The sequence below is a fragment of the Bufo gargarizans genome, chromosome 3 (assembly GCF_014858855.1).
Source record: "Bufo gargarizans isolate SCDJY-AF-19 chromosome 3, ASM1485885v1, whole genome shotgun sequence".
Taxonomy (NCBI): domain Eukaryota; kingdom Metazoa; phylum Chordata; class Amphibia; order Anura; family Bufonidae; genus Bufo; species Bufo gargarizans.
The window spans coordinates 441,795,420-441,813,189 of record NC_058082.1 but is presented as its reverse complement, the minus strand read 5'-3'; the positions used below and the strand labels follow the sequence as shown (position 1 = coordinate 441,813,189).

Below are 17,770 nucleotides of genomic sequence, written 5' to 3'. Positions count from 1 at the left end.
GGGAATTTCCCACACAGGCTGTGTGTGAGGCTGGCTGTGATTGGTCTAGACTCCTGCCCAGCAACAACAGTTTAAGGCCTCTTTCACACGACCGTATGGCCTTTTCAGTGTTTTGCAGTCAGTTTTTCACGGATCCGTCCAGGTTTTTTTGTTTGTTTCTGTTCCGTTTTTCCGTATGGCGTATACATTAATTGCATAGAAAAAATTGGGCTGGGCATAACATTTTCAATAGATGGTTCCGCAAAAAACAGAACAGATACAGAAGACATACGGATGCATTTCCGTATGTGTGCCGTTATTTTTTTATTTAATTTTTTTTGCGGACCCATTAACTTGAATGGAGCCACGGAACATGATTTGCAGGCAATAATAGGACATGTTCTATCTTTCAACGGAACTGAAATACGGAAACGGAATGCATATGGAGTACATTCCGTGTTTTGTCTTTTGCGGAACCATTGAAATGAATAGTTCCGTATACGGCCTGTAAACTGGGAAAAAAAAATCTTATGCTATGTGTCATCCACAGATCCCCCTTCCCCATAACGGTGTCATCCACAGATCCCCCTTCCCCATAACTGTGTCATCCACAGATCCCCCCCCCTTCCCCATAACTGTGTCATCCACAGATCCCCCTTCACCTCCCCATAGTAGTGCCATCTACAGAGCCCCCTCCCCATAATAGCCACGGCCCGCTGCTCACAGCAGACTATTCTGGCAGCAACTTTTACTCGGCGCATCTTTATTTCCTTACAATGAAGCTCCAGTATCAGACAGAGTCGGCGGCCTAATGTCACTCACGCGACGCGCCTGCTCCGCCCACTTTATGAATGAAGCAGGCGGTGCAGGTGCGTCACTTGAGTTACTGGAGCTTCATTGTAAGGTGAAATAAAGATGCACTGATTTTAAAGTAAATCGCCCGCATAGCAACAAATCGGCGATTATTCAGTAACTGGATTCGTCAACGAATCCCGTTATCGAATATTGATTAAGTCGCTTTAATCATTGCAGCCCTATATTCATAAAATGAATCTTAAAGGCATACTATCTTTTCTGCTTCTGTGAACACACAAAATAAGTTACCGTATATGATTTCCAAACACGAAGTCACTGTAAATAACTCTGCTTTTGTCTTTAACACACAAACATAAGAACTGTATTTACATCCCGTCAAGATATGACGTACATGTACGTCATGGGTCCTTAAGAGGTTAAGACTCCATGACGTACTTGTACTTCATGAAGTCTGCGGGGCTCTGGGGAAGATCGGGGTGGAATCGCTGCACCATGGCTGCTCTTACCAGCAGCGCAGGAAGCTGTCAGCAGCTGCGGGGAGGGCCAGGAGGAGGTCAGTGGCCGGGGCTGAACTGATCAGCATCGGTCACATCTGCGGTGAGGCAGGGGACACCATTGTTTTGGGTCCCCTGCCAGTGCTGCGATTGGCTGGAACAACGATCCAGCCAATGGCAGCGCTATTGGCTGCACAGAAAGAGGCAGAACTTTCCTGCAAGCAGCCATTCTAGCTGGTGACTGCTTGCAGAGAGGTTCTGTGCTGCTGTGGCTTGCTGGGACTTGTGGTACACCACCACTGCGAATTTAACCCCTTTGCTGCTGGACAATGATATCTGGAATAGCTGCACAGATATTATTTTTTTATTTTATTTTTTTTCCATTTGCAGCTGTTCTAGACCCCTCCATAACTGTCCCTTTCCGTCCCATCCTATCCTTTTTTTTACGGATGCCATTTTGTCCGTGCAATAATTTTTTTTATTTTTAATTTTTTTTTGTAACATTTCCAGCTCTGTATCACTTTTTCTGCGTGCGAGATGTGATCAGCAAATGCTTTTCAGTGCGTTCCTGTCTGATCAGCACCTGCGGATTGTGTGTGTGTGTATGTATGTATGTATGTGTATATGCATGTGTGTGTATGTATATATGTGTGTGTATAAAATTGTAGATTCACATTGAAGGCATCAAAACTATGAATTAACATATGTGGAATTATATACGGTACATAACAAAAAGTGTAAAACAACTGAAAATGTCATATTCTAGGTTCTTCAAAGTAGCCACCTTTTTGCTTTGATTACTGCTTTGCACACTCTTGACCGACTGTTCAAGGTTAGGCCTGTCATTGACTACTTCAGCAACAAGTTTGCTGAGGTGTACAACCCAGAGAGATTTCAGTGTAGATGAGTCCCTATTATTGTTCAAATTATTGTTCCACCAGTACCTGCCTAGCAAACAGGCAAGGTATGGCATAAAAATATACAAACTCTGAGATTAGATCCCGGTTCACCCACAAATTCTGCGTTTACGAAGGGAAAGATTCCAGAATAGAACCCCCAGAATGCCCCCTGTCCTAGGAGTTAGTGGAAAGATTGTGTGGGAATTACTGCACCCACTGCTGGATAAGGGTTACCACCTCTATGTGAATAACTATTATACCAGTATCCCCCTATTCAGGTCCCTAACTGCCAGGGGTACTGTGTCTGTCTTGCGGCACAGTGCGCAAAAATCAGAGACCTCCCTAGATCCCTGGTAGGGAAACCACTGAGAATGTGTGAAAGTAGGGCTCTCCGCAATGAGAATATGCTGGTGGTTAAGTACAAGGACAAGAGGGACGTCCTTGTATTGACCACCATTCACATTAATGTCATCTCCCATGCCGCTGGACGAGGCACCACTACCACTGTCCCCAAACCAGACTGCATCCTTGATTACAACAGGCACATGGGAGGGGTGGATCTTGCAGATCACCTTATGAAGCCCTACAGTGCCACACGAAAAACAAGTGTGGTACAAAAAGCTGGCCGTACATTGTGCAGATGGCAATGTGCAATGCGTACATCTTATTTCAATTTGCAGGCCAGTTCCAAGAGGTGGTAATCAAGGCCCTAATTTTTCAAACCCAGGCCGGGGAGGGTCCCAGTACTTTCAGGAAGTCATGGGTGCCCGAGTTGTACCAGGGCAACATTTTCCAGGTCAAGTCCCCCAGACAGCAAGGAATGGAAGGACCCAAAAAAAGATTCAGGGTGTCACAAAAGAGGCATAAGGAAAGACACCATTTACCAATGTGAAACCTGCCCTGAAAAACCTGGCCTGTGCATGCAGGACTGCTTCAGAACCTTCCATTCTTGCATGGAATATTAACTTTTTTATGCTCCCTGAAATATTTCCACTTTATCTGATTTTAGTCCACCTCGCTTGAATATCCACTTTCCAACAACCACTACATATTCTTTTCTGTGAGACACCTGTTTGGTAAAAATTACCCTTTCCACCTCTTAAAATGTTTGTACGGTTTCCGAAACGGGGTCACTTCTTGGGGTTTTTCATTTCTGGGGACCTCAGGAACTTTTTATTTTTTTATAATGCAACATGGCAGCTAAAATCCATGTCTACCAATTCAGGCCTGCAAAAAACATATTTTGCACTTTGCTTGTAGAGGCCTGCTGTGCGCCAAAACAGCAGGCTATGAGCACATATGGGGTGTTCGCAAAATGGGGAACATATACTGGGGTGCATTTTCTCCTTTTAACCCCTTATGAAAAATTAGGGTCTGCTAGTAATTTTTCATTTTTACAAATGTGTGCTTTGACATGCTCTCTAGTATTTCTGCCTTCTGTGAAACACCCGTTTGGTAAAAAGTACAATTTTCACCACTTAATGTTCGTACGGGCGTGTAGTTTCTGGAATGGGGTCACTTTTGGGGGTTTCCACTATAGGGCCACCAGGGTGTCTTCATATGCGACATAGCTACCAATTACCATTCCAGCTGAATTCTTTCTCCTAACCGTCATATGGTGCTCCTTCCACTCTGAAGCCTGCCGTGCTGCCATATATAATTTTTGGAGAACATATGGGGTGTTGGCATATTCGGGGGGGAAATGGGTAACAAAATATCGGGTGCATTTTGTCCTGTTACCCCTTGTAAAAGTGAAAAATGTGTGTGTGTGTGTGTGTGTAAAGCTATTTTTTCTGGAAAAAGTTGTAATTTTTCATTTTCACAGCCAAGCGTTTCCTAATTTTGTGAAACATCAGATGGGTCAAAGTGCTCACTACACACCTTGAAATATTTCTTGAGGGGTGTAGTTTCCAGAATAGGGTCACTTTTTTGGGGTTTCCATTGTAGGGCCGCCTCATATGATTGACAGGTCTAGCTGTATAAACACACAAGCTATATTAGCAACCTAGGACAGGTCTTAGCTGGCCAGGTACAGGGACCAACGCAGATGGCGCCATGGGTGGACTGGCCATAGATCCTACCAGGGAAATTTCCTGGTGGGGCGATGCCCTCCTAACTGCCACCAGTCTGGTACATATCAATCTGGTACTTAAGCGCCTGCCTGGCAGAAGAAATTTCCCTCCTGCAGTTAGCTGTATTGCTGTCCATACCCCCAACTGGTTACCACCCCTCTGTACCCTTACTGCAGACTGCTAGAAATTCATTAGTAAATTCTAGTTGAAATAATAAAGGCATGGCACAACATAGAGCCATAAGAATAGATGTCCCTGAATTGTTTTTATATGGGGAATGCATGTCAAGCGTGGTGAAAGGTCCTCTTTAAAGTGATTATATATATATATATATATATATATATATATAATATAATATAATATAATATAATATAATATAATATAATATAATATAATATAATATAATATAATATAATATAATATAATATAATATAATTTAATTTTTTTTTTTTTTTTTTATTCAGAGCTAGGCATGTATACCTGAGAGTCTCTCATTGACTACTAAAACATCTGTTATTACCTTTATAATAACAGCTTTCATTAATGCCCCCTGTCGCTTTCCACTGGTCCCTTTAAAAGACCGTTGCTAGGGCTTGTCTGTCTTGACTTTAGTGTAAACAAAAGAGAGGGACGGTCCTCCACACTGCATGCCTGCTTTAGGCTTCAGCGTGTGAAGGCGTGTCTCTCAGTTATTTAATCTGATTGGCTGGCTGGAAGCTGCAGGCTAAAGTAAGTGTGTATGGGAAGTTGGAGAAGGCAGTTTTGCCCTCTGGCAGAGGAGCCATCTTGAGAAGATCCTCATATTGTAGGATTCAAAAGAGCCGTAACTAGGTAAAGCTCAAGGAAAACAGTGGTATGTGAAGAAACTAAATATTGCTTTATGCATAATGCTGCAGGAGCAGTAACATACAGTATGCTAAAAAAACATGCAACAGGTCAGCCAGTTTTATAGGTACAAATCTACCCTTTAACCCCTTCACGCCTTTTCACATACATGTACGTGAGGAAATGCCTGTATCAACCTGCTCTATAAAAGCAACACACGATCTATCCTGTCAGGAGAACTTTGTAAAAAACAAAAAATAAACTGTGCCACAACAGCCTGTTTTTTTTTAATTTATTTATGGTTACCTTGCCTCACAAAAATCGTATGTAGCCCAAAATAGTACCAATAAAACTGTCACCTCATCCCGTAGTTTACAAAATGGGGTTACTTTTTGGGAGTTTCTACTCTAGGGGTGATTAAAAGGGTCTTCAAATGTGACATGGCAAAATGATCCCAGTGAAATCTGCCCTACAAAATCCATATCCTTTCCCTCTGCGCCCTGCCGTGTGCCCGTACAGCAGTTTACCACCACATGTAGGGTGTTTTTGTAAACTGCAGAATCTGGGTAATAAATATTGAGTTTTCTTTGGCTGTTAAATCTTGCTGTGGTACAGGGAAAAATAGATTAAAACGGAAAATATGCCCAAAAAAGTGAAATTTTTAAAATTTTTACCTCCATTTTCCTTTCATTCTTGTGGAACACCTAAAGGGTTAACAAAGTTTGTAAAGTCAGTTTTGAAGGGTGAAGTTTCTAAAATGGGGTAATTTATGGGTGGTTTCTACTATGTAACCCCCAGAAAGTGACTTAATAACTGAACTGGTCCTTTAAAAAGTGGGTTTTGGAAATTTTCTTAAAAATTTTAAGATTTTTAACGTCCTAAAAAAATAAAATGACGTTTACAAAATGATACCAACATGAAGTAGACATCTCGGAAATGAATAATGAGCTGGGCGGCGCTAGGAAACTGCAGTTGGGGCGTGGCTGGGCACAAATGCAGGAGAAAGACCGCCCCTTGGGCACAAAGGCAAGTGATTCACATATGAATATAAAGTTGATTTTACAGTGTTTGAAATGCAGACGGGGGGGTACACTTATGATTGGCATACACATTATAATGACAGCATATGAATATCTAAATATGTTTATAGGGCCTGTCAGTGTCCCTTTAAAGGAATTCTGTCACCTCGTTTTAGCTTTTATAGAGATGCGGACATGCATGGCTAGATTGCCGCTAGCATGTCCGCAATATACCTGTGCTATAGGGCTGTGTGCTTTTGTGTTTAAAAAAATGATTTTATAGATATGTAAATGACCCTGGTAAGGAGCCCAAGGGGCTGTACTAACCTTCTTGGAGCCCAGCCACGCCACCCCTGTGAAGGAGCCCAGCACTGCCTGTGTCCTCCGAATCTCCTCCAAGCTCAGTTAGATTGACGTAATCTCGAGATGCGCAGTGCCGGTATAGTGTTCCTCCCCTGTGCTGGCATCAGCCTCAGGAAAGGAACTGCGCATGCACGAGCTTGCGCTTCGCGAGATTATGGCGATCCAGCTGAGCAAGGAGGAGATTGGGAGGACGCAGGCGGTGCTGGGCTCCAAGAAGGTTACTACAGCCCCTTGGGCTCTTTACCAGGGTCATTTACATATCTATAAAATCATTTTCTGAACACAATAAAAGCACACAGCCCTATAGCACAGGTATATTGCGGACATGCTAGCGGCGATCTAGCCGTGCATGTCCGTATCTCTAAGCTAAAATGAGGTGACAGAATCCCTTTAAAAGACATTCAAATTAAAAATGTGAGTTTTTCCAAATTGTCTGTAAATTTTGGATTTTTTTGATAAAGGTGAAACATATTGACTCAAATTTACCATGAACATGAAGTACAATATGTCACAATATGTTTCCTAATAGGAAACCCCCCAAGCCAGGATCGTTTGTAAAATGGTGGAAGTTGAAGGCAGCTGCAGCCACGTGGGCTTCTGTTTAAATTCTTTATTAACAATATATCCAGCTTAACGCGTTTCAGGGTGTATTAGGCACAACCCCTTCATCAGTATCAATTATAAAGGTATGGTATCAGCGCAGGCATACCTAGTTTATATGCAATATCAAGGCTCGCCAAGTTACAAAGACCGGGCAGTGCTCAGGGACGGGAGCAGGTATGCACCACACGCCGCATCCGGCTGTGCTTGCGGCACGAGAGGCCGAACTTATGGTCTGATGCGTCTAACTGTGGAATGCACCACACACTTATGATGCGCTACACTGTGGAACTTGCCTAAAACTTTCTGGTCAGTGAGCATGAAGCGCAGCCTATATCCTGGACAACAGAGTTCCCCCTATGGTTGGGTACTTGGGGAATTGTACAGATCATGATTTGATTGGAAACAATAGTAATTACAATCATGGTTACAGATACCTGGCTGTGTTAATGCAGTACGCAGCCCTGAAGGGTTTGAGCGATGGTTAGGTCACAGGGGTAGTTACTAACCGAGGGTGGTTGTAGTACTCATTCTTTTTTTTATATACCCTGGGCAGATGCACAGCAGTGATGGAGAGGCTGGCACAGGGGTCCTTTGGGGCACTCTGTTTATAGGGACCAGGCCTGATGGTAGATGAGGTGCCCTGGATGTTGCAGGTGTTTTTAATGTGCCGGTGGCAAGATCCCTTTAAATTTGTGACACCAGTGCCGGTAACGGTGGCACACTGATTTATGGTAGTAATAGAGGAACACTATGTGTGGTGAACCAAAACTTCCTTTACTTGAAACAGTTAAAGTTCCATATAGCAGCAGTCACAAGCAGGCTTATACAAATGGCAGGCACACTGTTCTTGCAAGATACTCAGAGGGTTAAACAGATCAGGCTGCACTTTTCCTCAGAATCCTGTCTGTCTTTATCCCAAGGCCCGTATGCCCTATTGCTGGCTTTATCCTTGGTTAGGGGAAACTTCCTCAGGTATATATCTCCTTGTTTTCAATATATCCTTCTGCCCTTCAGCTCTCAGGTTGGCTGGAAACCCTTTTGCTCTGCTCTGCACTGGTTATAGGAACTTCAGGTTTCTCAGGAGGTAGCTTCTTCCCCTGGTGGCAAGCTAGAAGCCTGGGCTTTCTAGTTGCATGTGCACACTCTCTATTCTGACTCTACACAGACCCTCTTCCCTGCACAGGACCTGACTATTTATATTAGTAGTTCCCTAGCTGCCTCTGTCTAGAAGGAGGAACTACACCCTAACAGGCCTGACACCCAGAATACAGGGAAAATACACATAACATAGCAATATACATTAAAATGTAATGTAAAATACAATGCCACTGTTCCTCAGGAATAGGAGAACAACGTGGTCCAATTGATCCTTGTGTAGTGCCCACATTTACCTAGTGGGACACTACATACCCCGTTGCTTTGACGTTGCCCGTCCTTGGCGCAACGCAAAGGGCCCTGCCCAGCTGGAAACTGTCATCTGAAAGGCGCTGACCTGGTACAGCGTATCAAGGATTACCAGGATAGTCAATAATAAAATACAGTAGTCCCATAAAACAGCATCTCAGAGGCCCACATGAACAATGGTCATCTCTGGGCACATTTCTTGAAGTTATATTGCACACATAAAAGGCACAGCACATACAGTCCACATCTCAGGGATATTTTTCCCTGGCAAGTCCTGGGTTAATAAAATAGTGCTGTAATATCCCTTACTCAACCTGAAAAGGGGGTTAAAAGGGTTAAGTGCAAATAAAATAACAGGCACAACTTGGCTTTAGAAAAGGAAGCAGGCAGGGGGTCCTGTAAACGGTATGGCAACAGTTTTTAACTACCACTGGGCCGTGGGTAACTGACAGCAGCTCTTAGGGCCGAAACAAAGGACTCCTGTCCTGTCACAGTTAAAATCGCGGTAAGGGTCCCTCCAGCATTCTAACAAACATGGCCTAGCAGGCCTACTCAAAGGTATGTATCAAGTCCATCACGGAGAAAATGCACGGATATGCCACTGACTATACTAGCTAGCCATACAAGCAGATATTAAAAGCTGAGACTTTTGCCAATATATTCCTGTCAGGAACATATCTGAGCCCATCATGCACCACATCAAGGTCGCTCAGCATGGCAAGGGTTCCTTTTATATGTATCAAGTCCACCCTGGTCATCAGTGGTGGTACATCCTGGTTCTGCTTGAAGTCTTGGCCTGACACGAGGATCCATGTATGGCTGGGCCCACAAAATGGTGTTTGCTGGCAATTGAAGCATAAATGGGCCTGCTACTGGTATAGGCCCCATGGGTCTGGGGGTTAACATTACAGGAGGCCTTAACGCTTCAGGAGACTCGCTGTGCCTGGGTGGCGCTGGCTGCAAGCAACAGACCCGGCTCCTTACATAACGGGGGTCTCTCTGGTGCCGTGACGGCGGGCTCAACCCTGGGGGCTGCCCAGCTGGCAGGGACAGGAACCCTGACTACAGGCTCAGGGACATCCGAGTTCTTTGGGGGATCCTCTTTATCCAGTGGCTTAGGCGCCGCTCTGGACGCAACAAGTCTGTGCAGGCTATAAAGGTGAATCTCTAACCTGGCTATTTGATCCTCCAGTCTCTCGGTCGCTGCAGCTATCCGGCACAGTTGCAGCAGGCTCGGGTACGGGATCCGTACTTTCTGGCACAGTTGCCGCAGGTTCTGGCGCTGGATCCAAACTTTCCCCTTTCCTTAGGGGATCAAGTGCTGCATGGAATTTCTCCAGATTCTCAATTTCTTTCTGAGTCTTTTCCCGGCGAGACAGCTCGGGGGAGGGATAAGGGCTCACCCATTTTTCTAGCACTGGGTTGCTAAAAGACATTGGGGCCGGTGAAAGAACCCCGCTCCTAATAAGTGTTTATGCGCCGGTTCCAGCGCTCTGGCTCACGTTCCGGACTAGTGGGCTCATCGGGCTCCTCCCAATCTTCTGGTTCTGTCTTGGGACGGGCTACCTCCGTAGCGTATAGGCCTCTCAGGCCCTCAGCGGGGGTGAACTCCACCTCTTCCCCCTCGTGGAGGTTGTGCAGGTGGTCCGGCAGGTAGCTGCGCTTGACAGACCTCCGGTTTACAAACAAGTCTCTGCCGGTGGTATAGTCCTTTTATAAAGCCGAACCCTCGGCTCTTGGCAAATGCGACCACTACCCCCATCCTCCTTTCCAGGCGGGGTTGAGTATTGGCGTGGCACTCATAGACTGTTTTGGCCAGTTCTTCGAAGTAGATCTTCTTGCGCGTAGTCTTTTTGTATGGCCACATCTCGTACCTCCGCCATCAGCGCAGACATTGCGCACTAGGTCGAGCAAAGTCTCTCCATGAGCCGCAGTATGGCTCATGTTGCGATCCCCGTGGCAGGCTGAATGGTCTCTCCGGTTCCGGAGTATAGGCCGGCTGTGCGTCTTCCTTCTCTAACATGGTAGGTTCCATAATCTGGACAACAGTTGAAGCTATCAAATCCAAGCAGTCCTCGCTCTGCACACTATTTTAGATGGGACTTCCCACTCTTCTGGGAGGCGGCCCCCCCCCCCCCCCCCCCAGGAACTCCAACATGGGGAGGCGGAGTCCATCTTGGCAGACATTACAAATTTTCTGATAAGGCGGTGGCGCTAACATACAGTCTTTTCCGCACTTCGGCAGACAGCGACAACTTTTTCCTGCCAATAAGATACAGCGATGGCGCAGAAAATAATCCAGTCAACTTAGGCGGCCATCTTTTTAAGCATAAGGCTGTCCATTCACTGACAGCAAGTGGTGACTTTAGAAGCAGCAAACAGTCCATAAAATACAGTTTCCACACCACAACTTCAGTTCTTTGGCCCAGCCCCGGGTGCCTGCTCAATGGTTTGAGCAGGCACCGGGTTCCAATCGCGCCCTGCGTCCGTAACAGGTTAAAATAATTTCATAGATAAAAAATACATGTGAAATGTCAATTTTGTTTATTTTTTTAAAATCTGGTCTTGGAGTTTTTATACTGAACATCAGATAAATGATGCACATAAAAAGCTTAAAAAATCCAAATAAATGGTGCACATAAAACCGTGGTGCTAGTGTCGTGACAACGAGGATTAGGTGAATGAAAGGGCTTAGTAATTGACGTCAGGGGTGTGGAAATTTAAAAAAAAAAACTACTTGTCGAAGGACTAAAGCGGGGTCTCAATCTACTTGTCCCTCATGACAATCTACTTGTCCTGATACAAAAAGTAATTTCAAATCAAAACCATATTTAAGTGAATCCCTTTTAATGTACATGCCATACTGGGGCAGTGAATTCCCTTGATTTACATGCCAGTATGGGGAAGTCCCCGTTCCCCCCCCCCCCCCCCCCCATTCATGGAGGGTGAGTGGCTGGAAATTGGAACCTGGCAGCACTCCTATTGACACTTCAGTGCCAGGGAGAAGAAGCAGAGCGGCAGCCTGACAGCAGAGCATAGCTGACCCAGAGCAGTCGCCACACACACTACCTGCTGGGCTATCTATCACGGCACGGGCTGCCACCATGTCAGGAGCTCCTACTACAGCCGCTGACTAACGTGTGCCTCCGCTGGGAGCTGACTTCCGGCCCGTGGCGCCCGACTTCCGGCCTGCACAGGAGCGCTGATAACACTGCGGTAAGCAGCCCGGACTTGCTGCACCGGGCTGTGTATTAGAGCAAAACACGGCGCAACCGTAGCCCTGCTACTTGCCCGCAGGGCTAAGCGGCCTGCACAAACTACCTGCCCGGCGCCCGGAACTGCATGTCCCGGGCGTCGGGCGATAGGAATTCCACACCCCTGGACGTATTAGAGAGATTCATTAAGGCCATACCGTTCAAGGGTGTTTAATTGAGAATCCAGAACATCTCCTCCTTTCTATACAATTGTTTGAAGGGGAGGGATACATATTCAAGAGGGGTCACTCTGAGGCCGGCCGGGTTGCCACAATGTCTCACTGCAAAATGGCATGACACACTGTGGGTGGTGGTCTTCCTGCGAATTAGACCGGTGATCGTTCATTCGTTCACTGAGCATTTGGATTGTGTGGCCTACATAGTAGAGACTGCAGGGACATTGTAGTAAATATATTATGTTCATGCTGCCACAAGTCATACGGTTTTGGAAATTTTTATTTATGGGATGTGGTATCTGGTCTTCACCAATAGCACAAGTGATACAACACATGCATTTGAGCCCCACATTTGAACAAACCCTTTTCTTTCTCGTCCTTGTGGAGCTGTGTTTGAGATGGATTGTTTTGGGGGCAGGCGAGGGTCAGTATATTTTAGCGGGGGTTTTTTTTTTCCTTCGAAATGTTAGTCTGTTGTCTGAGAATATCTTTAACCAATATAGGGTCTTTCATTAAGACTTCCTAATGTCTCGTTAAGATTTGTCTAATCAATTTATGGTTGCGATTTTTATTTTTTGTGATTGATTTAAACCTGGTTTGAATTGGTGACTAGATTTGAGGACTAGTCTTTTGTTTGACTGTTCTTTTGGTTCAATTTGAGGACCCTATTTTTGGATTCTGAGTTGGGCGGGGTATCCTTTTTTAGTAAACCTGGTACTCAAAATTTCTATTTGTTCCTTTAATTACAGTATTGTCTGAGTAGTTGCGTCTAATTCTTTTTATTTGGCTAAATGGTAGATTAGATTTCCATTTATGGTGGTGACAGCTTTTGAAGTCTAACTAGCTATTTGCATCGACATTTTTTAAGTATGTTTTGGTGGAAATTCGGTTGCCGATGCTGCTAAGATTAAGATCTAGAAAAGTGGCCTCCCTTGGGTGACATTCCAGCGTGAAACTCAAATTCCATTTATTTGCGTTAATTGTCCCTAAAAAGGATTCCAATTCAGTTGTATTCCCATTCCATATTAGGATAATGTAGTCTATGTATCTTTTTATAGAAGACTACATTAGAGTGACTAAGTAGGCCTATATGTCTCTCAAAAGAGCCCATAAGTAAATTTGCGTATGATGGGCGAACTTGGTCCCCATCGCCATCCCTTTTTCTTGTATGTAGATTGTATTGTTATGAGAAGTAGTCGTGTAGCAAAATGAAGTTAATGGAGTTAGAGGACCTTTCACTAGAATAAAAAATCTAAACTAAGCATACAGACATGGGGCCCCCTGCACTTACTATTATCCCTGGTCGCCGCTCCGTTCTCCCGGTATAGGCTCCGGTATCTTCATATGTTCGGCTCAACTGGGTGGAGCCTGCCGGCGTCTCCTTCTCCCAGGCTGGAGTGCTGGCCAATCGCAGCCTGGGAGAACGGAGCGGTGCCCAGGGATAATAAGAGCAGGGAGATCCCTGGGCACCGCTCTCCATGTCTGTATGCTTAGTTTAGATCTTTTACTAGAATAAAAAAAAAAAATAAAAAAAAATCTAAACTAAGCATACAGACATGGAGAGCGGTGCCCAGGGATCTCCCTGCTCTTATTATCCCTGGGCGCCGCTCCGTTCTCCCAGTATAGGCTCCGGTACCTTCATATGTTCGGCTCAACTGGGTGGAGCCTGCCGGTGTCTCCTTCTCCCAGGCTGCGATTGGCCAGCACTCCAGCCTGGGAGAAGGAGACGCCGGCAGGCTCCACCCAGTTGAGCCGAACATATGAAGATACCGGAGCCTATACTGGGAGAACGGAGCGGCGCCCAGGGATAATAAGAGCAGGGAGATCCCTGGGCACCGCTCTCCATGTCTGTATGCTTAGTTTAGATCTTTTTTTTTTTTTTTTTTTTTTTTTTTTTTTTTATTCTAGTAAAAGGTCCTCTTTAACCAGCTCAGCCCCCCTAGCTTAAAACCCCTTTATGACCAGACCACTTTTTACAATTCTGCACTACACTACTTTCACCGTTTATTGCTCGGTCATACAACTTACCACCCAAATTAATTTTACCTCCTTTTCTTCTCACTAATAGAGCTTTCATTTGGTGGTATTTCATTGCTGCTGACATTTAGACTTTTTTTTTTTTTTATATTAATCGAAATTGACAAATTTTTGAAAAAAGTCATTTTTCACTTTCGGTTGTAAAATTTTTCAATTAAAACTACATTTCTATATAAATTTTTCTCTAAATTTATTGTTCTACATGTCTTTGATTAAAAAAAAAAATGCAATAAGTGTATATTTATTGGTTTGGGTAAAAGTTAGAGCGTTTACAAACTATGGTGCAAAAATGTGAATTTCCGCATTTTGAAGCAGCTCTGACTTTGTCATGTTTCCTGAGGTTCTACAATGCCCATACAGTAGAAACACCCCACAAATGACCCCATTTCGGAAAGTAGACACCCTAAGGTATTCGCTGATGGGCATAGTGAGTTCATGGAAGTTTTTAATTTTTGTCACAAGTTAGGGGAAATTATTTAATTTTTTTTGAACAAAGTCTCATAGTCCACTAACTTGTAACAAAAAAAATAAAATTTTACATGAACTAACCATACCCCTCACGGAATACCTTGGGGTGTCTTCTTTCCAAAATGGGGTCACATGTGGGGTATTTATACTGCCCTGGCATTTTAGGGGCCCTAAAGCGTGAGAAGTAGTTTGGAATCCAAATTTGTAAAAATGCCCTGTGAAATCCTGAAAGTACTCATTGGAAATTGGCCCCCTTTGCGCATCTTGGCTGCAAAAAAGTGTCATGTGGTATCGCTGTACTCGGAAGAAGTAGGGCAATGTGTTTTCACACAAGTTAGCGAAAATGGATTATTATTATTTTTTTCCTCAGTCTCCCTTTCCACTAACTTGTGACAAAAAATTCAATCTTTTTTGGACTCGCTATGCCCCTCAGCGAATACCTTGGGGTGTCTTCTTTCCGAAATGGGGTCATTTGTGGGGTATTTATACTGCCCTGGCATTTTAGGGGCCCTAAAGCGCGAGAAGTCTGGAATATAAATGTCTAAAAAATTTTACGCATTTGGATTCCGTGAGGGGTATGGTGAGTTCATGTGAGATTTTATTTTTTGACACAAGTTAGTGGAATATGAGACTTTGTAAGAAAAAACTAACAAAAAAAAACATTTCCGCTAACTCGTGCCCCAAAAAAAAATTCTTCTATGAACTCGCCATGCCCCTCAAAAGTGATCTTTTTATAGTGCCGCAGTGATTTTACGGTGTTTTTGCAGTGATCAGAAAAATAAAATTGTCACTGAGGTGAGGCGGACTGAACGCAAGTGTGCGCCCAAGATCAGGCCTGATCGGGCGAACACTTTGTTTTTTTTTGTAGAGCCTATAGAACATGTCCTATTCTTGTCCGCAATTGCGGACAAGAAAATGCATTTTCTATATAGTTCTGGCAATGTGCGGATCCGCAAAATGCGGAAAGCACATTGCCGGAGCCCGTGTTTGGCGGATCCGTGTCCACAAAACACATACAGACGTCTGAATGGAGCCTGACAGGGGGGTGATCAGGGAGTCTATATGGGGTGATCAAAACAGCGTCTAATATACCTTTTTAGGGGTTAAAAAAAATAATAATCACATCTACAGCCTGCCAGCGAATGATCGCCGCTGGCAGGCTGTAGATGCACTCGTTTACCTGCCAATCCTGTGAACGCGCGCGCCTGTGTGCGCGCGTTCACAGGAAATCTCGTGTTTCGCAAGAGGACGCGCCGGAGCGTCCAGGAGGAATAACAGGGGCGCCGCCAGGACGGCGGTCCTGTAGTGGTTGAGGACAAAATCCCTTTGTACTTGTGGCATAGAGGTATTGGCATCTATTAATTCTTTGACTGCTCTAATGCCTAATGAGTGTATTATGTTGCTGTAAAGTGATGTAACATCTAAGGTCACCCACACAAAGTTCTCCTGCCATTTGATATTTTCCAGGATATTGATGGTGTGATGAATCTGAGATACGTTACTACATTACCATCATATCTTTGGAGGATTCCATCAATATATTCAGATAAATTAGTAAGCGATATCTGGATATTATGGGTTGTCCGGAAGGGTTAACTAGGGACTTTTCGGAAGAAAATAAAATCGTGCTAAGGTGGGGTGAAAAATTTTGTCTAAGATTTTTGTACATACGGGCTCAGGTTATTGGGTTCAGGATCATAGATAATAATTATTTTTTTGCTAACTGAGGGTTTGGTTTATAATAGCTCTTAATATGGGGTCCTCTGCTTTCAAAAGGGTAGAAAGATGATTTATTCTTTAATAGTGGCTTAATAGCAGTAATTGTGTTTGTGGGATCTGATGCAGATCCGTTTTAATTTGTGATCAACAGCTGAATTTGTGGCAATGGGATCTATTAGTTGTGAACTTTCTGGGCAAGGGGTCTCGTGGTTGAGAGAATTTTTTTTATACTAAAGTGGCGTTGGAGAGTCAATTTCCTATTAAATTGGTTAAGGTCTATAAAGAGTTAAGTTGTTTGCTGTCTCCTCGTTCCTCTATGGCGGGGTTGTTGTTTTTTTTTCTTTCTGTTTTGAGATCGGACTGTAAAAATTGGTAATTTTTTAAAAATTATTTTTTCAATGGTTGGGCAGATTTTGGAGTTATGCGAGAGGGGCCTGGTGTGGAAATCAAGGTGTTCAAAATCTCCGTACTCCGATTAAATTTATCCGAAGAGTGGGTAGGGAGAGGCACTCTGGTGAAGGGTGAGATGTGATCTAAAATCTAGCGTTAAACTGAGAGGTAACGCTAAAAAAAAGGATCCAGGCTGGAATAGGAAACAGAGTGGGTGGTGATATTAGATAAACTGTCTAGTGAAGAAATATCCTTTTGAAGAGCAATTTTTTTTTTTTTTTTTTTTACATCTGGGGCGATTGGCTTGACGTAAATAGTCGTGTTAGATTTCACACATTTCTCTAGCCTTAGTAATATGTTAGTCGGTTCGCCATGAGGATCTAGGGTAAAAGGTGGCCTATTGGGAGTACCAAGCATAGGACTCCTTAGTCTATTAGATAGTAGAGGCGTAACATAAATGGAATTGTTGGAATCTTTTATCTTTTGATTTGATTAGGGTGAGATGGGAGGGAGTGGGTAATGGTAGATGTTGACTAGTTTCACAATGTTTGTCTGATTTGTGTGCGATTCTTGAAGTCATTCTCAGAAAAGGGGGAAGGTGTGGTTTCTTTTTGCTATTTTATACTAGTCTTGTTTTTGTATTCACGCTGTTGGCTGCTTGGACATAGGAGTGTGGTCAGTCTGTCCCTGATCCTTGACCCCTCATATTCTAGCCTCCTAGGAGAGCAAAAAAGACAATTTACATAGATATTGGAAAAATGCCTAAAGTGTCTGGGAGTCAGATAGGTCATCAATATGAGGAAAGCAATAAACCCATATTGATGACTCCTTTATGGAATATTACTAATGAGTCTGTTTTATATGTATATTATATAATTTTTTTTTTTTTTTAAAGTCTTGTGCAGAAATTTATTTCAGGAATGCTGTTTGATGTCACATTTACTTTTAACCGCATGCCGCTGACGGTTCAACACCGGGCAGTTGACTTGGTCAAAAAGAAAAACCTGCAAGAATGTCTGTTCCCAACTGGAGCACGCCAGCAATGTATTGTGAATACAGACAACCTGAGGTAATTTCTTGGCTCAGTTTAGACAACACTTCAAGTGGTTTTCGTATCAGGACAACCTATATTCTATTAAAGTAGTTCTGTCCCTTCAGCAAATAGCATTTATTATGTAGACATAGTTAATAGAAGGCTCTTACTAATGTTTTGTTATTGTGCATATTGCCTCCTTCACTGTCTGGATTCATT

The 17,770-nt window shown here is 43.8% G+C and overlaps 1 protein-coding gene across 1 annotated transcript in view; it reads left to right on the top strand.

The window, feature by feature from the left end:
- The window catches only part of LOC122930263 (putative helicase MOV-10), a 214,711-nt gene that overhangs the window by 133,037 nt on the left and 63,904 nt on the right, over positions 1-17,770 (top strand). Inside the window, exon 10 of the mRNA XM_044283498.1 lies at positions 17,414-17,587. Within this exon, the coding sequence (XP_044139433.1) occupies positions 17,414-17,587 (174 nt within the window). The remainder of the gene's footprint in view (positions 1-17,413; positions 17,588-17,770) is intronic.